Here is a 24,485-nt window from a genome sequence, read left to right on the forward strand (position 1 = left end):
TAAAAAGACAACACAAAACATCATTTTCCTTTAGTCTATTGGAATAAATAAACAATTGACATTAGTTTACCTGGCAAGAGTCAATAACACTGCCCTGATTTATGAATTAAAAGACAATTATACCTGCCATAGCTCAAACATTACCACTGCTATAAAGCTAAGCCTTACAAAAGCACCACACTCTAGTGCAACATAAAAAGTTAAATAGTACCAAAAATAGAGCAAAAGATATTTTTATAACAACCATAAGACTATCTACACCACTTTACATTAGATGAGTATAAAGATTCTCAGACTAAATGCGACAATATACATGTACATGTACATATCAAATCAACAATATAGTACAGCTATTCTTGGCTATGCTATGGTACATGTACAAGACGTACACATTTTATATACTGAGGATAGCTTTCTCTAGTTTTGGCACCCTTGGCTACATTTACAATATACAAAGGTTGCATACACAACAAATCTTATTAGTCCTCACAAACATGGAGAAGTCCTCTGCAGTATAATAACATTACTCTAGAATATACAAATATTTCACATGACTGTACAAAGCACTGTTATCATGGCTTGTGACATCATTAAACATCTGAGACAAAAGTCAGTGCAATGACTGGCCTGTAGTTTAAGTCCTAACAGTAGAAATGTGTTTTAGCTGTAAGCTTTAGTTAAGCTGCAAGCTTTGGGCATAAAGTCAAAACAAGTCTAACTTATCTATAAGCCATATGTGCAGATAATGCTTGGCATTTCTGCACCATGATACCAATGGCCATGTTAGGTTTTAGGTTCCCATGGTAATATGACCAAAGTATTCAGGAAAAAATTGAACTAGGACTACACCCAGACAAAGACACTTTTTTCCTTTCTTATAGACCAGACAGTTGGAAAAACACTACTGTCATACTTCAGCTCAAGACACAAAATGCCATCATGTAAAGACAGTTTCAGGATACTGTCCAAACTGCTATGTATCACAGTACCACTGACACCAGTAGCTTGCATGGCCAACTAGCCAAGGTATCACTTTCATGATTATCCCATACTTGAAGAGCTATGAACAAGGCTAGCTAGTGCTATGACAGGTCATGTTGATAAACCAGCTCAACCATGCAGTCTAAATTCCTCATACATGTACCAAGTATTGTGGAGACCAGCTCTGGTGCTGTAGGCATAGCCTAACATTTCTAGATCAGCACTTCTCATTGGTGCACTTCAGGTGTACCCATTACTCTTTACCCTATCCCGTCCTGTTGTAAAAAGTTCTTAGAAGTAAATGCGAATGGTATCTGTGCACACACAAGAAGGCAGGGGTGGTAACATTACAGATGATAGCTGTCACTGCTACATTAGAGCTGTATTCCAGGACATACAGGAGTGTGGGTTCAATTTCAGGTTTCAAATACAAACTTTCTTTTGTATTACAAATTATGACAATGTGCATGCTTTTGCCAAGAACTCTTTCATTCTTGTGTTCTTATGAAGTGTGATCGAAATACTAGCAGTAAAAGCTACAGTTCACTACAGTACATGTACATGTACATGTAAGTACAAGGCCCTCCTTCTGAAACATACTGAAATACAGCTGTAAGACTTGCTATGCCAAATGACACATCCAGTACATCAGCTGTTACCATAGTAACACATCCAGTACACCAGCTGTTGCTATAGCAACACATAACGCATCACAGCTGTTGCCATAGTAACACATCAGTGATGTTAGCTGTTGCTATAGCAACATCCATGTACAGTAATGGTTCAGGGAGAGATAGTCTTCAGAAAAGCTTTTGTATATTCAAGAACACATTTTCTCCAGCCGGCCACCGAAATATAAACCACAATTTTCACTATCAAGGCAACTCACAACTCTCAACAATGACTCAAGACGTCAAAGATCTGAAGAAGTTTCTTATGTTTCCTCATCTGTTCAAAGTAACTTCACTGGAAGGTTGCTTTAACTCTCCTCAGCGCGTCGTGGAACTTGCGTGAGTTCTTCTCGCCCGACAGCTGGTGGTAGTTGGTCACATGTTCAGACGCCAGCATCTGGAGGTCGTGACCCCGGAACTCCTGGATGCGTTGCCATAGCAACTGCTGCAGCTCATTGTCTGCCTCGAACTGGAAGCGGTGCTCCTTGAAGAGCCGGATCTGGTCAATCAGACGGGCAATCGATCTGTAAAGAACAATTCAGAATTTTTTAAAATTCAAATAAGTACAAATGAACATAGTGGTCCTGCACTCCAAGGATACGCTTATGTCAATAGCATGCTGACAGACCATAGTATCATATAAGTTTATACATCAAAATGGATTAATGAAAACATCATTGAAAGGCAGTGGATGGAAGTATAGGGTGCAGTGGGTGTTGACCAAGCACTACACGTAATGATGCAGAACACGGACTGGTGCCCACCTGAGCTTGGCCCACTTGTACATGCCGTTAGCCATGGTGAAGGCTCCGATCTCCTGCTGCTGGACATGCATGAGGAACAGCAGGGTGGGCGGGATGGTGGCACGCCCGCGGTGGTTCTCGCTGTCCACCAGACAGCTGCTGTCACTCTTCAGGATCACCTGGAACACAGTCACAATGTTTAGACCTGGTGTGGTTATGTTCCAACTCTAACCTCCATTATCATTTGTCTGCCATATTACATAAATTTGCCACTTTGAACAGTGTGTTTGAGAGATCTATAGCGCAGCACCCCCAGGTATGCAGAGTTTAGATTAGATGTCCAAGTGTGCATTATACTGGGGGATGCTGAATTGGACCTCTCTTTAAATACATAAAAGTGACCTGCCAGAGGTTTAACATCACAATACATGCTTTCACTTTGCACCATAAACTACACTAACTTAACCTCACACACTCTCACCTTCACAGCGTTCAGGTCCTCCATGATCTGCAGTACTTTAGACGGCAGGCTCCGCCAGGCTGGCAGCTGACGTACTATCAGGTTGTCCAGAGCATCCAGTATCGCGATACTTGTGGCAAAGTTCCGCATGTCATAACAAGCCTGCGGAAAGGAATGGCAGTGAAAAAATGTCTTCTTAAGCCAAGCCAATAAAATAAACTGTTTTTCCACTCTTGAAAAATGAAATAGGAGAATAACCTGAAAACTATGTGTGATTTGTCAGCCACCAATAAGTATAGGGTATATCTTCTGACAATTCATCATCTTCACTTCTTCAGGTTCTCAAATAAATGACTGCCTTAGTAAACCACTGCTACCTCCATGTAACTACAGTAACACACTCCCCACCTTAGCCACATGGATGAACTTGGTCAGCACGGCCAGCTGTGACTTGGCGCTGTTACAGCACACGATCTCCGCGCCCACCCAGTGACTCAGGTTCTGGGCATGCTCCAGCAGCGTCAGAACATAGTTGTCCTGCGCATTGTCGGGATGAAACAGACTCGGGCTGTCGGGTTCCTGGGCGCCGGATGCCATGCGCTGGGTACGCGGGGTGTTCGGACTGGTCAGGTTACCGCTGACCCCCACGCCGTGTGCCCGCGAGTTCAGGTAGTGAATGGGGTGGGCTTTGGAGAAAAGCTCCTGTAAACATACAACATTTCATTTGAGATTCCAGCATACATGCATTTGTACATGTATGAGTAGAGGTCTGTTTTAAATAGTAGCAGTACATCAAATAAAGATAGAGTTTTGGCGATATTGTCAGATTGCTTTCTTGCTCCCTCATTTGTTTTCTCTGGAAAAAGACACAGAAACCACCTGGGTGAAAAACAGAGTGTTTCTAACCTGCTCCATGAGCGTGAGTTGTTCGGCCAGGGTGCGGGACGTGTACTCGCTCAGTGTGAAGCCGTCTTTCTCCCGCGCCAGGGCAAGCTGGTACACGCTCTGGTCGTCACCCAGGTCGCGCCGGTTACTCAGACACGAGATGACGTTGGTCCTGGCCAGCTTGGCTTGCCTGGATTGCATCTTCTTGGGCAGCGACAGGGAGATGCGGAAGGAGTTGGTCTGGAAATAAAACATCTGCATCAGTGCCTATATGACATAACTACACCTCTTCTGTACTGAGAGTTGGTTTGCACTAGCTACAGAAGTGATGTAGTGGTGTTCAACTCCTATACTCTTACCCAAATGCTGAGCATACCATTTTAACTCACCTGGGGATCAAACTCACAACCTAACAAATGCATGGTGAGCACTACTCACTGCACTGGCCATTGCAACGGATGTCTTAATTGAGACTTGTAATACGTGTGTGTGTGTGTGTGTGTGTGTGTGTGTGTGTGTGTGTGTGCGTGCGTGCGTGCGTGCGTGTGTCATCAGTGTCTAAACCTTGTACCTTCTTGAGTGCCTGGTGCTGCTCCATGATAATGCGATCGTTCACCATCTGGAAGAGTTCTCCCTCGTTCTCCTCCGGTGCCTCCTTCATGGTGCCGCTCAGCGCCATGTACCGGCCCTGCTGACACGCCTGCGTCAGCCGCAGCAGGCTCTCACCCTGCGTGTCCAGCGGGATGATCTGGGACCGACACAAATATCAATTCTATATTAAAGCAACCACATGTAGAATTATTTTTGCTTTTTGAGGGACAAAAGTAGCCAATGAAAAACCACTTCAAATCATAGACCTAAAAAAAACACTTTGGGATACTTACTCCATACAAGTCACAATCATGTACCTGATTTCTATCTGTTGGAAACTTCAAAGCAAGCTGCAATTTGACAGGAACCTGCTAGACTAAAAAATCTATCACTTCTTTGGTCACAATGAGATGACGTGGTCAGCTTGGCTTTGAGTTATCCAACTCACAAATGAACAAACAAAAATGAAAACTTCTTAACATAAACCTTGCTGATGGAGGTAATGTACCTTATTCCTGATGAAGGCCATGAGGCGATCAGTCAGCTCTGCATCGTGCTTGAAGTCCAGGTCAAAGAAGCCCTCCACCCAGACCTGCATGAGGTCGATGGTGCGACAGTGGACGCGGACCTTGTTGTCCAGCTGGTCCACCGACACGCTGATGGCGCTGTGGAACTTCTCAGTGATGAAGGACAGGAGCTCGGAGGGGCAGGCAAAGTAACGGTACGTGTAGAAGAAATGGTGGATGAAACCTTCCATCAACGAGTCCCTGCAGACATCAAACATTTGTATTCTGAATCCGGACTCTAAGTGTGACATTGACAAACAAGAGGAAGGGCAGACACTCACACTTGTTTTTCTCAGATGTCACCTTAAATATGCTATAATCACTTCAACTTTTATTTCACTGCTCCTAACTTCTACATGAACAATCAGCCATCACTCTACTCCATGGGCATCAGGACCAATGTAATTGACTTTCTTCCTATAAACTTTTCATTGAAAATTTTGCATAGCTTCTGTGCCCTTTGACCATAACAATCCTGTCTACATTTGTACATGTAGAACCAAGCTTCAGTACCATGCTTTCCCTCATGTTCATGTATGTCCAACTTTCTATTGGTTACAGCAGTAACCAGCTGAATTCACAAAGGGGATAAAGAAAGTGTCTTACCTGGCAAACAGGTAGGAGAAGAGTCCGACGGGAGTGCCGGCCTGCAGGGTAGTGCCCCGGGCGTACCCCCCTGCACTGTCCCCCTCCTTACACCACTGGAACATCAGCAGGGGGTTCACATCAGCTGGCTCCAGCTGCATTGGCTCTACGGAGGTGCTGAGGGAAAAGATGGGCAAGGTAACTGATCTGACCTTTTTGGTCATCCACAAGCAAATTGTCTGTCTGATATTTCCAACATACATTTGTACCCTTGCTAAATTCTAAATTCACAACAATATGACTTTGTCCAAAATCTCTTGATTTTAATGGAGAAATGACATAGTTGTTAAGGTTAAAGAAATAAACTTTAAGGTAGGAGTAGAAGGTAGAACATACCAAGTGGAGATGGAGTCTGGAACTCACAGAAAGATCAGGAGAATAAAAAAAGAAGAAAACTTAGGAGACAAAATCAAATTAGATATTAGACCAAAAGAAAGAAAAAAATGATACTTGCAAATATGAAGCAAAGAGGAATTGAAGAAAATGATAATGGAAAATTTCAAAGTTGACTTCAGTAAGCATGACATCACTAAGTCTTATGTTACAAAATGTATACATGAAAGTCTTAACCTTTCTTGTTGCTGCATGGTATGCATGGATTAACATTGTAAGTGTAAGACTTAGTGTTCATTGTTAAGTGCTGACTCTTCAACAGTTTCATGATGACTCAGTCTCTCCTTGGTGATGATTTCTTACCTGGTGGCAAAAGAGTAGAGGAGGGAATGGTCCAATCCCCACTGTTCTGCATACAGCATCTACAGAGAACAACACTTACACATTAACATAGAAGATATACAGTATACAGTATGCAAGTAACCATTGCAGAAACACAGAAAACGTCATGAGTTTTCAAATTTCAAGACAGTACCAAAAAAAACATCATTCTTCAAGGAGTGGACTGTTTAGTCACAAATATGTAAAACAACACATCTCTTACCTCTAGATGTTTCTTGGCAGACTCCAGAAACTCCAGCCTCTCAGACATCTCTATGATCTGTTTGTTGAGTTTGGAGGCCATGGCCTTGTTCTCTCCTGTAACACAAACATGGCTGTCAAACACTCACCCTGGATCTTCGACGGACATCTCAGCTTCTTACATGCCATACATGACGACAGATTTAATCTCTAGTCACCACATGCTACATGGTTTGAAATTCCACTAGTTGGTGTGCTTGGATAAACAGTGTTACCAGTACTGGGTGGAATATAATATTTTCTTATTCAAACTGACAGATGTGCTCTATTCAGAGATAACATCATATTAAATCTATCATTAATAATGTAAGCTTTACAAAAATTTTTTGGAGTAAATGACCTTCCAATTGATATCTTACAGTGTATTGTTTTCTTTTTGTTGCTAGAGATTAAAAAAAAAACATACACATGTAGCCAGAAGAAGAAGATGATTTAGAGTAATCACACAGGAAACCTTTCCTCCCAGAAAACACACAGTAACCTGTCACCACCAACCCACCACCAGACTAGCTTAGCACTTCCACCACATATTTTGGCTACACCTCAAGAGTGGAGCCAAAAACTGTAAACTTTCAATCCACTAACCATGGCTCAGGGGCCACTCAGCATCTGGTGAGGGTTAAGTAATGGTTTAGTTAAAGTCATAAAAACCATGCCACACTTCAGTTCAGATACCCCAGAATCTGTAATGATAACTTAATGCACACGTGGAAAACTGTCGGAAAATAATGGTAGTTTACTAAAGCCTTCATTCAGTTAACATTTCACTGTTAAAGAAATATTGTAAGTTTTACTTTGTTTGGTACATTACTTTAAGAAACCATGCTGCTGTAAATTAAAGTTACAAAATCTATGTTGAAAAGCCAGTTGTTATGATGTACAATGTAGTTACTGGGCTAGTGAGGATCAAACGCATTCAGTCTGTTATTTCATGTCTAGCACATTATTAGTGATGACGACATTAGATATGGTCAATGTTTTGTTCACAATGTTTGGAAATTGTCTAGGAGTAAGTACTTGCCTTTGCCTTTCCTGTCTGACTCCAACAGTCGCCGCAAAAACTTCTGAGACTTGGACCTCTGCTTCTGCTCAAACATCAGCTGCTGCTCCACCTCCTACAGCAGACAGACAAACATGAGTCTCCTCTGTCAGGAGGGATGGGACACATCCAAGCTTGTCTTTCAAAAACATTTTTAAGACTGTCGGCAAAGAAAGTGAGTTTCTGTTGAAGTATCATTGCCTACATAAGAAGAAGACGTAAGGAAGTTTAAAGATACATTGTGTATGTGATAGAGAGATACTCACTGTGATACTTTCTGTGACTTCCTACAGTGCAAATAGCAGGAGAAAGTGTCAAGTGCAGAAAAGGGACAGTAAGAGTACAGCTCAAAGGGCCTGACCACCCATAAAAATGGTCAGGACTGATGTTAGACAAATTAATGTATCTTCAAGTGAAAAATAGGACATAAATCAGTGGTGTACAGATAGCTACCACAAGGAAAGTTGATTGCATGACAAGACAAAGATGTTTTAAAGATTAGTATATCATTGTACAAACTGACTACAAGGGAGGAGAAAAGGTGAGCAATGTGTTGCCTACAAAAATAATTTCTAACAGCCCCTCAAATCATTCCTGGTCTGTTTTTCTGGACAATACTCCCTACAAACGTTTTTACCTTTATGTCTCAGAATGTCCAAAAACCACACCAGCCATGTTCTTACCGCAATCTTGGCTTCTATGCTCTGTTTCTTCTCCTCGTCCATGGCGCCCAGCTGGCGTGTGTAGTCCTGTAGAACAGGATCCAGCTCCAGGTTCTCAGCTCCCAGGTACACCACACTGCTGGCAGGGCTGCCGTGGCTGCGCGACCGGGAACTGGACGACACCAGGGCTGGGAGAAAAGGAAATTAACATTACATGTAATCATCCACGAGTTTATTACATTATACGAACTATACGGTGTATAATGTATTTTTTGGCTGGCTCAGCTGTAGGTTTGTGTATGTTGTTTGTTTGTCTGGACAGAATGGGTTGATACCTGGATTACTTTCTAGTGAAACATTTGAATTCTATGTGGCTACAAGTACAAATGTAGCATTTATAGTTTAATTAGGAGAAATCAGACACAGAAGCCTTACCAGAGTTGGGGACAAAGCTGCTGGCATACTCGTTCGAGTACTGACTGTTGGGCATGGAGGGGGCACTGCTGTTCAGGGATGAGCTGCTGTTCCTCCGTGTCATGGTGCTGTCCAGAAGCTGGCGTATCTTGGTCCTGTCGTTGCCCTGTGACTTCAGGCGTGTCTTCGGTGACTGCTTCCCACTGGTTGAGCTGGAGTCTGAGTCGTACTCCCTCCCGTGTCTTCTCAGCCAAGACTGCTGCAGGCGCTGGAACTTACTGGCTTCTTTACTCCCCGAGTCCTCTCCACCTGATCCTGTCACCTCCTGACTGTCTCCGTCAGAGGTCGTGTCCTGACTTCGTACGTGTACAAGTTTGGGCTTCACCGATTGGTTATCCACAAGGTTGCCTGGCAACATACCCGTATCCATGTCCATTTCAGTGTCAGAATGTTCGCTGTGCACTTGTACTAAGTTCTTTGGCACAGCCGGTTGTCTTGTTTTGTCAAGTTTTGCAGAACTGGACGAAGACGTTGAGCTGGCTGTTGAGAGCAAGCTGTCCCCCCGCAGCTTCCGCGCGCTCCGACTTTCCACGGGGAAAAGTGGTCCAGTCACATGATCTTCCTCCTCCTCCCTGATTGGATGGTGGCGACCCATAAACATATGGAGAAGGTCAATGTCCTGGTTTGCCAGGAAGTTGTCCTCTCCCTCTGAGCCTGGCTCGTCAATACTCAAGACTCTTGCAGTCTCCGGGGGTGGTTTGGGTGAACTCAGTTTGGCTCTGCAAGGTAAGCAGAAGATGTCAAGGATTGCAAAAAAACAGATCTGTTTCACTTAACACCGGTCATGTTAAATTTGGAAACTTATGCATCTCAAAAACAAGTATGTTACATTGTGAAATTTTGATTTCAATTTACAATTTAATAGATGAAGATCGATTTAACCTAGTTTTACATTGTTAGGGGAAAATATTCTAATCCAACTGAACTAAAGAAAAAAGCTCACTTGTGTCTCTTCTCAGGCATGCGGCCATTGATAGCTTCAAACAGCTTCTCCAGTAGCTCTTCTTCCCAGTACAGGTCACAGTATTTCTCTGTCACTGCATCACTAAACGTCCCCCAGCGCAGGTTTGCCAAGGACATGATGTAATCAGCTGAGAGAGAGAAGGGATAAAGTTATAAAGCAAGCACTACAAAGAGTTTGAAACTTGATCAATAATAGGTAATAAGGGCCTGGCCACATTTGTCATACCGTATACATTTTGTGCTTGGGATAGTCGTGCATGTGTCATACAAAATTCAGCTGTCTTGTTGTTGAAAGGTTGTCTTAGGTCAAATTCGGCAGTCGGTTCATTCACAGCCTACATATACATGTACTTGAAAATACCATGACATCAAAATTGCATGACAAGCTACAACAAATGTGACTGCACCATAAGCAAAAATCACTTACCCATGGCTCTATCTTCCACCCCATTCTCCAAGTACCCGTCAAATGCAAATTCCTCCCTGATCAGCTGCGTGACTTTGCCGAGTGTTCCGTTGACTTCCTCTGGTGTGGGCGTCGTGTCCAACTGTGTCATGTCCTCCGTGCTGGACTTACTCAGCTGCACACCACTGTCTCGGGACACATACGACAACGGAGGAGATGGACTGACACCCTGTGACGTCAACAATTCTGAGGACTTGTCCAAGTGCTTCCGACTCGACTTGGCTTTGTTTGACTTTTTAGAGTCAGATTTCTTTCTAGAAGGACTTTTGTTATGTTCGTTTTCTGTTGGAATGATTGACTCAATACTCTTGCTGGTGTTCAGGTCTGGTTTTCTGGCAGGCTTTGACAAGTCCTGATCACTCTTGCTAAGGACTATCTCATTTGATCCTAAGGTTTGCCCAGACTTGTGCTTTGCCCTTGGGGGAGGCTTTGGTGCCTTGCTATCTTTGCCCTCACTACCACTGTGCTTGCCTGGTCTTCTGTTCTCTGCAGTAGGGTTTGGAGATTTTCTTTCCTCCGATATTTCTCTCCATGTCTTTTTTGGGACAGTTTCAGATGACTCCTTGTTGGCTCCACGCTCAGCTTCATAGGAGCTGTTAGAAGTGGAGGACACAAGATTGTCTGGCAATGCCTGTGTGAATTGCACATTTGGGGTGCTGACACCCTCTCCCCCTGCTGGCATTGCCCCCATGACACCTGCATGGGAGTGAGGGGGAGTTATCTGTATGGCCGGCATGTTCACTGGCACCAGCTGGAAGAAACCAGTCTGTGGATCTTGCTGAAGCTGCATCGGGACGGAGATGTTGGGGTACATTCCACTGATGGGGATGTTTGGGATGAGAAAAGGCTGGTTGGCTGAGAGGGAAGGCATCTGCGACTGGCTGCCAGGTGCCGCTGCAGCTGCACTCGGAGGCTGCACCTGGTGAGCTGAGTTCTGTGTTGGCTGGACCATCTGCTGAGGCACTCCACTGTGGAAACCTGGGCCGGACATCCCTGCATTTGTGTTTGCAGTGGCAAGACTGGCAGGCGCTGAAGCACCAAGATTATCAGCCCCTCCATCCGTGTGGCTCTGCCTGGGACCTTGCACCTGACCCTTCACCTCAGCCACAGGCGGCATCTTGGTTATGGCAACTTCCGGGTTAGCAGCTTGTTTCTCAGGTTTAACTGTACTCTTGTTTTCCTCTGGTCTCTTCTCTGTTACAGCAGGACTGTCTGTTTTTTCTGAGTCCGAGGTCTTCCTCATCTCCTCCTCCAAGTCTTTCTCTAAGTCATTTGCCAGCGTGGGAGGAGGACGGTTCTTTAAGGAAAGCAACAAATCTTTTCTTACAGCCTTGACTATCTTCTTTGTAGAAATTTTCTTGGGAGGAGATCCAGTCTGAGGGTTCTGCAGACCAGCGACAGATTTCTCCTGCCTGTCCTTCAAGCTAGTCAGGACAATAGGAGTGAAATGCGTTGCTGAGGATGTGAAAGCCGAGGGGAGAGAAGGAGAGGACTCTTTTGTGGACGGACTGCTCGACATTTCCCCACCAGACGTCTGGTCCAGGCTCCCTGTTTTTGGACGGATGTTGGAGATGCTCCTAAATGCAGATTCTGGTCCAGCCATGAGTTTCGGAGAGTCAGAGATTGCCTTGTTTCCCTCCTCTACTGACTGCTTTTGCTCCTTGTCAGAAAGTCCACTTGAACTCACAGGTTCCATCTTGTTCTCTGTTGAGGACGCATCTGCAACAATCAGCTGACCAGCATCCTTAGGGGGACGGATGTTTCCCACTAAGTCAAGCCTGCCCTGTTCCGTCGAGGGAACAGCTTTAGCTGCATCAGACTTAGGTGAGTTTCTTAATCTTGCTGGTCGGCGGATGATGCGTAACGTCTTCAACAGATAAGGATTGGCCTCGAACAGGTCCTTCACGCCAAACACCTTTGGTTCTGTTACCTGCATGGTGCAAAAATAACAAACCACGTTGGCGGTAAGACCCAAAAGACCAAACACAGTAAGACCCAAACACAGACCCTATATTGTGAACCTTATGACTGTTATATCCAGCAAGCTGCATGCAGTTTAAGCTGAAACACAGAAATCCCAACAAGCTGGTATCTGCTGACCTGTCTGAGGTTGTGTGGACGTTTCTGGATCTGCTCCAGCAGCTGGTCCCAACCGGTCGGCTCCTTGGGCTGCTCAGCAGCGGGTCGGAATGAAGCCTGAGGGAACACATCAATACTTGTTTCAGTCTGGACCACCAAAGCTCTACAAGCAAAACTCTTTTCCTTCTTTCGTAATGCTTCAAAGAATGGAGAAACATATTTTGATGGGCACAGACACATTAATTTCATTGTAAAATTTGTAATTGTAAGTTATGTGTCAAGGTTTTTACATTTCGTATCAATTTGTGGATACTTACTGGCTTAAGCACAGACTTGGGATCAGTCATATCAATGGCTGCCACCACGCTGGCCCTGAACCGCTCTTTTCTTTCTTCTGCCTCCTCCTTTAGGCACTGCTGGACAAGTTTCTGTCAAAGGTGAAAGATACACTTTTAACCATCTGCCCAAGCAGTTAAAGCAACTAGAAACCTGAAATAGCAGCATTTTAAAGCTTAACATGTAAGTAGCATGTGAGTGCCACCTGTCAGTTATCAGCAGAGCTGCATCTAAAGCTTACAAGAGCACTCCAATATTTCCTAATTAGATTGGGTAAACTACTATTGGGTACCAATCAATACCAGAATTCATTTTCTAATCTGAGGATCAAAATGTCCAATTCAATTAAGTATGTATGAATATAATGAAATACGTACCCAAATTTCTCTTGTGGCAATGAAAACTATTGAACCTTTAGAACAGAGAGCATTATTTCATAGGATTCTAAAAGCATCAGATCAATTGCTTTTTCTTATTTAGCTGCATGTACAGAAGACTCACATTGTTTTCATTGAAAACCTCTGCCCTCATAGCTTCTCTGACGAGTCTCTCACAGGTTAGTCTGGATGACACATCACTTCGCTGGTCATAAGAATTACACATCTGGAAGAAATAAAAATCATTAAATCTCTCTCACAGTCTTTAACTTTAACTAGAATAAAGGTTTCTTCTCAGAATACCAGCAATGATGAGACTGGTCCCTTGTAATACATGAGTGTAGTAGAGCTTCCAAAACAATTTACAGACACCTGGATGGTTCAAATTGGTCCTCAGATAAAAACACCTCTGATTCAGCACCACGGACATAACATGATGTACTAGTAATAGAAATATATATATTGAATATAGATATGATCATTCATAGCACACTGCTACATATATTAAAAAACACATGAAAAAAAGATTTTTGTGTTTGGTTTCACTCTACAGCATTCCAAATATGTCTGCCAACTTTCAGTCATGTGCAGTGTACATGTACATTGCCCCTATCATACCTGCAACACTTCTCGGATGGACGGCCTGTCCCCCGGCTTGTCCTGTGTCATGGACACTAACAAGCCCTCCAATTGGTCAGACAGTGCAGGTTCCTGGTTGGCTGGTAGACCCCAGTCAGCTGCAGACCACAAGCTGGCTGCTACTCCAAAAACACAGGCCTAGGAAGAAGCAAGGGTTGTAATTTTGTACCTATTTTAAACATTATATACAAGGCAATATTTTTACCACTAGCTATTTTGGGTCCTTGAAGGGATAATTAAGCATGTACATGTACATGTACACACCTGCTTTCAAATGGTCCATTTTCTAACATAGAGTGAAGTGGGAATCCTCGGGAATATACCCTTTTTATCTGTAAGATTCAAATTCCTGCTTGGTCCAGGATTATTGAGAGTGCATGAACTGACATACCTGTTCTGTAGGCAGGCTTCCCTTCTGCATCTCAGGAGCCAGGTACAAACTCTCCATCTCACCTGGACAGGTAAAACATAATATTTCATCAGGGAGAGTCAGAACAAAGGTCATGTTGAACATGATGTCAATGTGATATCATAGAACTAATGGCTCATGCTTACAAAAAATATCCCTTCTGTCCATGACCCCACACAAATACCATTGTACTCTTGATTTACCAACTTCTGCAGAGGTCTAATCAGAATCCTTCTTACCAACAAGAAGTAACGGTTTATGAATCAAAACATGAGTTAAGTACCGATTCTGCAAGAGTGAAGCCCAACATCCCTTCCTGCCTGCAGCAGACTCACCAACTGGGCTCGGTTGACTACTGAAATATTATTGGTCCCTTAGGGGACCATAACATGACCTTAAAGGCTACAATTTAAATGTTTGGACTACTCCAAGAGAATAATCTACTGATGTATAGGGCAAATAAAATGACAAAATGATACCATCAATAGATCTGATCATCATGAAATTATACACAATTTGCTTTTTTGCTTTAAACAGTCATTTTACAGACTGTCACAAACAGGTGTTTTGGCTTCAGAGTGAGTAATTCAAATAAAGTCTAAATCATTTTTCACCACGAAATCAGAGAGTTTATACCTCCATGAAATATCTACAGTTTTGTGAACTTCTTGTTTTATACATTATAGATGTGAGTGAATTTCTCTGTGCATTTTCCCACTTACACCCACCCAGCTTCTGGGACCCAACTTCCTGGGTCTCACTTTTGGGGGTCTGTGGTTAGGGAATTCTCCCCACCCTAAATTCCTTACTCTTTGAATCTGTAGCTCATAACAACAATTTGCTAGCTGTTTGTTTGAACCCACTCCTGAGCTTGATGGGGAGGAAGTTGAAGAAGTGAATCTGAGAACCAAATAAATGTTCTGAATGGGCAGAAGGCAGCAGGGAAAATGTCAGCTTGTCTCATTTTGTCTGCATCTCCATCAAGTACGGTCTGCATACCGGGTAGAGTTAATCAGCCATGCATGGAGTTCAATCTTTAATTACTACAGCGGAAGCTGCTAATTGTCAAGGGACATGACTGAGAAGCAAGATGAAAAGCAAACATAGAGGTCACCTTGGAAGATGGATAGACCTCTGTATAGAAGCTGGCAGTGACCTTACCATGACTGTCAGCCACAGAGATAAAGTACCCTCACAAACAGCCAGCCTTTAGAGTTCATTAAGAGTTCCTGTTTCTTATCTTTATGACAGTCTTTTTCCTATCAAAATTCAAAACTTAAGCAGTCCTATTCTTTGCCAAAAGTCCTCGTAAATTCATCCAACGACATACTAATAATTTATTTTAGACATTCCTTCAGCACTGACAAAATTCCTTTAAACTAACCCAACAATGTCCTACAGTATGTTGATCCATTCCATGGTAACAAGTAAATCCCTATACAGTATAATCCCTAACACATATTAAATACTTTTCAGAGCATTTTATTTTGTTCATAGCATCTCATTTGACATTTCAATTTGCAGTAATTGTAGGTCAATGATGAAATCAATGGAGACAGATACAACAAGAATCAATTATTCATACACCACTTCTTATCTGACTGAAGAAAACCTTACATGTGGTTTGGGCCTTTGTTGTTATGCTGTGTGAAGTTGGCATGAAAAATTATCAGAGGCTACAAGGCCATGTTGTGCAAACATTTAGATTACTCAAGTTCTCCTGTCACAAGTAACTCACCTTGTCCCTGCTGAAAGGCTATTTTCCCAGACTCCTCCACTGCAATGGTGTCCAAACTGAGGTAAGAAGCTGCAAACATCAGAGAAAACTTATTACTTTTCTATCATACATAAATTCATCACGTCATTTTACATGATAATGGTCAGAGAGGTTCCAAACTGTAGTTTAATTTCCTGCTGGAAGGGTGCCCTCGTCAATTCCTTTTCCCGCAGAACAACAGTTAAGTTTAATGGCCTTATCATGAGTTTGTATGACTGAGAGAACTTGTGGGAGGAAGTCGTGACACACAGAGAGATTGAATGCAGTGACCCTATTCTGGAAGGGCAAGTTGGATTATAAAACATGGGGGCAGAAAGTTGCGTTGCAGCATTACACAAAGAGCAGCCAGAGTAATACAAGTGCAAGAGACAAAAGGGCACGGGGGTCAGATAATCAAAGTCTGGATTGCGGCAAAGATTGCTCTGACCTTCAGGTAGGAAAGCCAGAATGATCATGCTCCAGTAACCAAGGTTTAACATGCACATTGTATACTGCCGGTAGCAAGAATTGGACTGAACTCAAAGCTTCCATATCTTCAGAAAGGAAACTGTCAAAAGATAAAGACATTGACCTGAAAATACCTAAGAATTGGAAAAAGGATGTGGTTTCAAGTACTATGTGCATATCTGGAAGAATGTGAAAGAGAAAAGGTGAGGCTTGAATCCATAAGACAGGATTAAGAGTGACTGTCCCATTCTCTGGTGCAAAAGGAAAGCTGCAGTATACTGATTTGTCTCATCGAAATCTTTCCCCAAATCCACTGTACCGGTAATGTTTTCTCAGGCCAAGACCTAACCTCAAGAAAATCTCCTTTCATGTTTACAAACGAACAGATAATGACCAGAACTGAATATGGTGCTTACGGAATGTGGTGCTGTCTTTCTCCAGGCTGATCATGGCTTCCCGACACAGGGCCCAGACCTCGCGCTCCTGCAGACAGCTCCCAACACGGGTCAGGATGGACTGCAGACTTAGACACTGACAAGGACAAAACATTCGACTTGGTTTTCTATGGTACATGTACAGCTCTCAACAAAGTTACGTCTTTTTCCAACACAATTAAAAGGATTCTGTATTTATGAACATTTTTGTCATTCAAGATCCATGAACCTAACCATTTCCAACTGTCCAGAAATTTGAAACTGGAACTACATTTAGAGTTCACCTAAGTTCTTATTCATATTCTACACTTCTACAACTCTACCTCGTGACTAATTTGACTCATACCTTCATGGTACTGTCAGCAGCAATCACCTCCTCCAGTGAACGGCTTCTCCCCCGCAGTTTCTTGTCCATCACCTGTGCAAAGGCCGATGACCTCAGCACTGCAGGGTCTCCTGAATCCTTTGCACTTTCCTGTAGTGCATCTGCTGAATTTTGTCTTGTTAATGAACTGGTACTCCCTGCACCAGTGGTATCTCCCATAGAAGTCTGGGACAAAATGCTGTTCAAACTTCGGCTGGAACTTTTGATGTCCATTTCCTCCTCCTTGCCTGAGTTTTCTAACCTGCCCATACGGTATCTCTCCAGTAATGCACTAACAGTCCCAGGTCTGATCTCCGAGACACCCTCACCTGATGGCCTCTCACGAGCATCTTGAACATCTGACTGACCTGTCTTCGATCTAGAAAGAACTTCTGGTCTCTGTAGCAATGGCTTTTCCTCCGATGTTTTGGGGCTCATTTTGGTAAACTTATTCGTTAGCAACATGTAGGAGTTTTTTGTCACAGGCTGGAAGCTTCCCTCGTTATTCAAAGTTGTTGTTGGGGAAGTCACAACAGTAGTTGTGACACTCACAGATGTTCCTGTGGTGATGGACACAGTAGCTGCCAGTGGTAAAGGGTTTCTATTAGAATCATGATGTCTGATTGGTTGAGAATTATCATTGTTTCTCTCCTTGGGAGTTGTAGGAAGAGACTTGTTCTGGGCAGTAAAGTTTAAACCATCTGGGAAGAACACAATGCCCTGGTTGGCTTTAAAAGAAGGAGAGTACATCTTCTTTGGACTGGGACCTCCCGACGACAGGCCCACCTTGCCCGGGCTCTTCAAAGGAGAGCCAGTCAGGATTTTAGCAGGACTCTTGTCGGGAGAGGAGTGAGGGGTGCAGGTTTTGCTGCTGCTTGAGGAGGAGGGGCTGGTGGTGGTGTCCTGACTGGGACGTGTGTCGTCGATGCTGTCTGGACTGTAGAGACTACGAGGGCGTGGACGCCGTGCCTGGGTGTGGTTGGGGTGCCGTGTCACGTGCTGCTGCATTTGTGCAGCGTAGTCTGCCGAGGGGAAATGCAAAACATCATCGTCACAAAAAATGACATTTATTATGCATTGTTTATACATGTAATTATAAACTATTTCTAGTGAGAGTGATCATTGAAAAGTCTTAGCTTCAGAAGTGAAAACTTTAGACTTTTGCATTCCAGACTAAACCCCAAACATGCTGCAACTTTTGAGGTCAGTAACACTGTCCAAAAGTAGATCGAAAGTTTAAGTCTAAAACCCAATCTAAAGACAATAAGGTAATAAAATTACAAATGTACATACCAATATCATTGAGAAGACTCAATAGACAGGATTCTTCGTCCTTTGGATGAGATACTCCGACAAACTTTCTGTGACGAGACCCCCTGCAGCTTTCCGTCGCACATGTCAATCACTTGTTCGAGGGAGGATCGCCCGGTCGGGTTCTCGTACGTCATCCGTGTGACGAGTTCCCGAAACCCCGGGCTGATGACAGGCTCTACCTCCGGCTCGATGACGTAATGTGCAGCTGCCCACAGTGTGGCTCCCAGTGAGTACAGGTGAGCCTGGAAAAGAAGAGGCAAGGTTGGAAACTCAACATACATTATGTTTAGAACTCATTACAAACGTCAAAGAGCTAAAAAAAATTTTCTTTTTTAAAAACGCTGCTAGGTGTTTTGTATGTCATCATGGGTTCTGGGGTTTCTTCCTGGTACAGAAGTTTGTTTCAGGTGACTGAGCTGTGGATTTGTGTATCTGTTTGTCTGGACAAAGTTGGTTGACAGCACATGGCTGTGGGTAAGATTGACAGGCAAAATGACAGGAGGCCAAAGGTGTCTTAGTCTGTCCAGTAACCAGCAAAGGTCAACATGGTGGAATTCAGGAAGTTTTGGATGTACAAGCAGATACATGAACATGTATGCACACGTCCTTGCCATCTATACGATCTCCCAGTCTAGCTAGACACATGTACAATCAAAATGACTACCACCTCAGGCTTGGTGATGAGAAACAATCCACTCCAGATTCCAGCCTCCTACAAACTCTATATACTGTGAAGTCTGATTATTATCTATGTTGCTTTATTGGACATGGCCAGCAGAGCAGGCAGACACTTTTGATGTTCACTTTAATTGCTTTTTGGATTCCAATCCTTCAGGGGCAACTTATTACATAACAAAATGTGTGTATACTGTACAAAAGGGGCCGTAAAAGGTATATTTATGACAGATTTCTGACGAATGTGTTGAAGAAGTTTTACATTGTATGTCATCCATCCCATTGGAACTAGAGAGAGGTCAGGGCCTGGCACATGACATACACTTTCACAAACACTCCCGAAAAATCCACCATTATCTGACACCCTTTGTAACAGGCTTTTGTGACCTTGTCACCTATCCGACCCATCCTATTATGCGGCTGAATTTTAGCCCTGCTGGTCCCTAAAAGCATGACTTTATTGTCAAGGTGACCTTCACAGAATTATGCAGAGGTTAACTGAACCTTGGTCCTGACATCACAGCTTACAAGCCTCCTGGCTGGTACATTCTATTTTCCCCTGCACAGAGATTATACATGTGGTATGTTCTCAGTGGTGCCTTTCCCTCCATACCCTGCAGAACTATATATAGGTCCACAGAATGGATTCTTACCAGCTATTGAGTTAACTTAGATAATGCAGTACCTACAGCTCAATTGTGTTTTGGAATGTGGCAGGCAACATATTTTTGCAGGATAGAAGAGCTGTTCCAATTGAACATGCTATCAGGAATGTTGGTATTAGAGTGGCAACAGTATAATATATAGATAGTTAGTAGTTCTTTTAGAAAAATTACATTAAGTACCAACATCAGGATTAAGCATACTGCAATGCTACTGTAAGACGTGATCAGAAGCCTGAGCTTTAACTTTGATTTAGTTACTTAAGGCCTGAAAATTGCAGGTTTACCTACATGTAGCCTGTTATTCAGGTGGTTGCCAACAAATTGCTAGGTACAGGTGTTGGGTATTTCACACCCATTTCTTGGCTGTTGGACAACAGGACTGGTAAAGAACGTCTAGAAGGTCTTGAAATCTTGTACTCACCTTCACCAATTCCGAGGATGTACAACTGCTATCAAGAGACCCTTCTAATATATTGCCAGCAGTACAAAAATGTATTTGCATACTCTTTCACTAGTTTCGGGTACCAATGCATGTCTGCCTGGCAACCCATGTTATGGAGGTCACCATAATTAGAAACTACTTAGAAGGTCTAATTAGGTCACTTTCATTAGCTGAACAGAACGGATGGTGGCATACCAATGTCTTTCATGTAGCAACGCTTACTGCTTTTCATGGCAGACTACCTGAAATGTAGGTCAGGTTAATACTCCAACATAATCTTAAAGTAAAGAAAGGTGATAAATAATGACAGCAAAGAGTCCTTACGTGTGGGTTAATGACTGGAAGTGTGGTCATGACTGTTGAATATATATTGTATATTGTGAATAAAATGCCAGCAGTCATCTGTAGTTTGCACTCATTGCAATGTTGCAAACTAAATTAAGGCTTGAATCAGATGTGGAATGGAAAAAAGAATTTTGAGACAGAGTAAAGAAATTGATATACAGTACTGATTATTACAAAAGCCATACTTGGCATATTAAGAGAAAGGGAAATGCCATTTTACCAATGCTAATATTTTGCACCCTTTCAAGACCCATACTGCATTTGCATAGGCAGTGTAAATAAGCCACTTTAATTTGTAACCAATGGATTTGTCAGGCTTGACACATTTGAAAGTTTCATTAAGTTTTACACGTACAGGTAGTGAGCAACAACATTACTATTTTCATTCCTTCCAAACTAAAGAAAAGAAATCCTACATTCTGAATACAGATAAATCTCAGACCTCGGAAGCAAAATCCAAACTATACACGTGTTATGTACATAATTTACAGCTGCTCATAGCTGATATCTCTGGACAAACATTTGACAAATGGCACTACCGGGTCACCTAGGTAATGAAATGGGTGCCTAACCCTCAAAGCACTACGGGTATGCATGTGTGTACACTGCAAACATGTACACTGTATACATATACAGCAATTCAACAAAGGCTAAGTAAAAAAAGCAACTGACAATCAAAGCTGTAATTTTGTTGCAGTCGGGAATTTTGCAGAATGATGACAGTTATGTATAATCATAAATCAGACAATTTGACATAAGTCTGGGCCCGTGGATGTCATTAAAATGGGTCATGCTAAGGATACTTAATTCTCATCACCTCCAAAAATTCTGCCACAAAGCATGCTAGGACAAAGCCATTTCTTTCATCACATTTCAAAGGCCTTCAGGGGGTATTAGCCAAATTTACACCTGCATGTTTATGTACCTGCCTAACGGGAAGGAATGCTTTTCTTCCAATCACACCTGATAAACACCTTATCCCAGTGGATACAGTTGATTTATTCCTTAAGCTGGATCTTAGTCCCTGCTCAGCCGTACCAAATCCTCACCAACAATGCGGTAATTTGCAGTAATATTCCATAATATAGTACATGTAGCTGCTTTGTACTTTCCCCGTAGCTTTATTAATCAAAGCTCAGCATTGGGAAAGAACAAGTTTGGAAGATCTCCGTATATCAGAATGTGTGCTTTCTGAACTTCTTGTCTCTATATATGGCAATGTTTCAACTTATTTTCTCTTCTCTCCTATACAACTTAAATTTGTATTGATACTATTGATCGTCTTTGTCATACAATTGCATTGCAGCATTAGTCATAGTCTCATCAGTTATGTATTCATTCATACATTATTCAAACCAATCATATAAGGGGAGGGGGGCTACCAATGCGGTGCTAGAAACCAGTAGCATGATTTTTAAATTCTAGTATGTACAACAGAAAAATCTGTTTCTTCTTAAGTAGATCTACAAGAAAAACAAAAATCATCATAATCATTCAAAAATTACACATAATATTCTGGTCTGCTGTAACAACAGTCTGTTTCACTGTCGGGCAAAAGAGTCACCAGATCCTGACTATAGGAAGACCAAAATCAAACATGCTACCAAAACTGGGTCTGCTGAAATTTTAGACAAACCTAGCTTGGTCATGATATTACCCTGTGTTTATAAACTGTAGGGCTGCCTTGAATCATAATTATGTCTTTATCCTTAGAGGTTGCAGGGGTTCCACCATATCAAACACTACAGACAGCATCGGACCCTTAACTTGTGTTTAGGTCTTACAGATCAGAGGGTATAAAAACATTTCCAAAGCTGTCACTGAGCTTGTCAACAGATAAGGACCACTAGATTCAGTAATGGGCTTATCTTACCTATAGCTAGCACCTGGACCTTAACATAACAAGTGGTTTCCAGAAACAAAACATATCACCTTATACATAAATTAGTCCATATCATAATGTCATACAAATTTGTATCAAGATCTAAGGAGTAGAATACGCAAATTAAAAGTGTGTTGAAGCTTAAAGCCGCTGTCTGAACATAAAAGTCATACCTGATCAATCACACAAGTGTCCAAAGTCTATCCAAGGGCTGTTCCACAAAGGGGGGGTACACAAACAGCTGTTTCAAAATGTTTGTTTTTCATGCATTTGTAATGGGTATAAAAGCAAATCATAGCATTCTGTGCAAAAGGTTTGTATTGCAATAGGAATCTAATTTACAATACTTAAATCTGCATATAAAATATCAGAAATTGAAGTACATGTATGTCAAAATTAATCATCAAAATGTAATCTATTGTAACAAGTACTGTTGGTATAATAATCTTGTTCAAGATCCAAACAAAATTCATAGGACAGAGCTTCATGTTGTGGCCTAAGTTATTATCAGCAAAGCTACCATTCATACCTATCTTATAATTAACACCTGCATGTATCCTTCAAAAGCTTGTGCATAATTTTTGCTCAAATATAGTCATAAGTTAAAATGTTTATAGTGGATTTGGAAATGCAATCGTTACAAACTTTCTAATGCTAGTTTTGACACACATGGTGAGACATTTCAAAGATTTGTCACCTCACCTGTCTGACTTCAGGTGGCCCATGTTGGCCCAACAGGTGAAAAACTGTTGCCCAGTGGTTCCAAAACACACCTGTACCACCTGCGTGGACCCCACCATACCATGACCTCTAAACACCTTGGAATGGGACAGTCTACTTAGGAATGTTCAGGGGGTGAAGGGACAATGGTGTTTGTTTGGGATATCATAAAGCACACACAAAATGTATTGTCAAGCACTGCACAATGCTACAACTACAAAATTTGACTGTAAACAAACAGAAAAATATGGATCCAGTTCAATCTTTAACTGATATTGATTATTTGGGTTTTATAAAAACTACCATGTTACCTACAGCCGTGCAGAATGGTTTGATTGTCGTCCCAAATTGATTTCAGTGTTGAAAGAAAGGGGCCACACTCCTCTGAGACTGAGCCGCCCTGGTTGCCATGGAAACAAATCCCCCAGGGATTTCACCTATCTATGGTGCACAGACCAGGTAGACCTGCCCAGGCGATCACAGGGGTCGAATGTCACAACAAGCTAGCCAAGACTTCACGTGGCTTTCCCTCCATTTTCCACCTGATGCCTCTGAGAAGGGAACACCACTCATGGGAAGCCTTTGTCTCTGTCTGTCTAAGACATGTTTCTTATTGTCAAATCCTCTTACTTAGTCCTTATGGAGTACAAAGAGGTGAGGCACAATTGAGGGGATAACATAATGGTTAGACAACTCAAATGTTGAAAGGGGGTTGGTGACTTGTGCTTTTTATAAATTTTTTGAGGCAACCCCACTTCTGAATCTGAATCAAATCTTGTACATTACTCCATTATATGTTGTGCATTTTGATCTCAGGTGTGTCTTGCTTATACAAAACTTGTGTATAGTGTAATACTTTTGTTGTCAGCATGATAATACATGATTGTGTACTATATGTATTTTAATCCCCAGGCATGCAGACAATATGAGTGATTAGGACTTATTTTTCTAACTTATGCATGTGAGTGATTGTTTTTCATACCTGCCTTTTTAAAAAAAAAGTCCGATAGCTTTTAATTAACATCATCGCAGAGATAAAAGACTTCAAACCTTAGTTATTTAAGTGCTGTTTATCAAGCCCTGAGCCAAAATAATACTCCTACACCCTGAAGTAGGTACATTGTAGATACAGACTTGTACATGTAGTACATAGACTTTATTTAGGCATTTATCTCCCTCAGCGTCCATATGTTGGATATTTGTATGTGCTGTCCAGTGCTATCTACATCACCAGAATTTTCTGTAGAGCATTTTTATTTTACACAGTTCCCACCTACTGATAACAGACAGGACACCATACAGCTGTAGTCAAGACCAGGAAATTCTCCAAAAAGATCTGGACCAACTCTGTAAATGGTCACAAGATTGGCAGCTCCGGTTTAATGTAAATAAATGCTCTATTCTCCACATCCACAAGCCCAGTAGATCACCTGCTCATCTCTATTTTATGTTCAATGAA

At 42.2% G+C, this 24,485-nt stretch overlaps 1 protein-coding gene across 1 annotated transcript; it reads right to left on the reverse strand.

Moving 5' to 3' along the window:
* Nucleotides 1–42: 42 nt before the first annotated feature.
* LOC109478493 lies at nucleotides 43–23,123 on the reverse strand. The gene is made up of 25 exons (XM_019780063.1): nucleotides 23,009–23,123; nucleotides 18,277–18,539; nucleotides 16,966–18,005; nucleotides 16,602–16,716; nucleotides 15,700–15,768; nucleotides 13,944–14,005; nucleotides 13,532–13,690; nucleotides 13,038–13,139; nucleotides 12,518–12,628; nucleotides 12,222–12,317; nucleotides 10,083–12,051; nucleotides 9,636–9,783; nucleotides 8,654–9,411; nucleotides 8,240–8,406; nucleotides 7,539–7,632; nucleotides 6,480–6,574; nucleotides 6,239–6,297; nucleotides 5,504–5,659; nucleotides 4,840–5,098; nucleotides 4,312–4,488; nucleotides 3,762–3,980; nucleotides 3,264–3,557; nucleotides 2,877–3,017; nucleotides 2,417–2,574; nucleotides 43–2,176 (listed from the first exon to the last, which is right to left on the reverse strand). Exons 3-25 carry the CDS (start codon nucleotides 17,989–17,991, stop codon nucleotides 1,945–1,947), a joined length of 6,666 nt encoding a protein of 2,221 aa, XP_019635622.1. The 5' UTR covers nucleotides 17,992–18,005; nucleotides 18,277–18,539; nucleotides 23,009–23,123; the 3' UTR covers nucleotides 43–1,944.
* Nucleotides 23,124–24,485: the final 1,362 nt, after the last annotated feature.

The sequence above is a fragment of the Branchiostoma belcheri genome, unplaced genomic scaffold, assembly GCF_001625305.1.
Source record: "Branchiostoma belcheri isolate BF01 breed outbred unplaced genomic scaffold, Haploidv18h27 scaffold44, whole genome shotgun sequence".
NCBI lineage: Eukaryota > Metazoa > Chordata > Leptocardii > Amphioxiformes > Branchiostomatidae > Branchiostoma > Branchiostoma belcheri.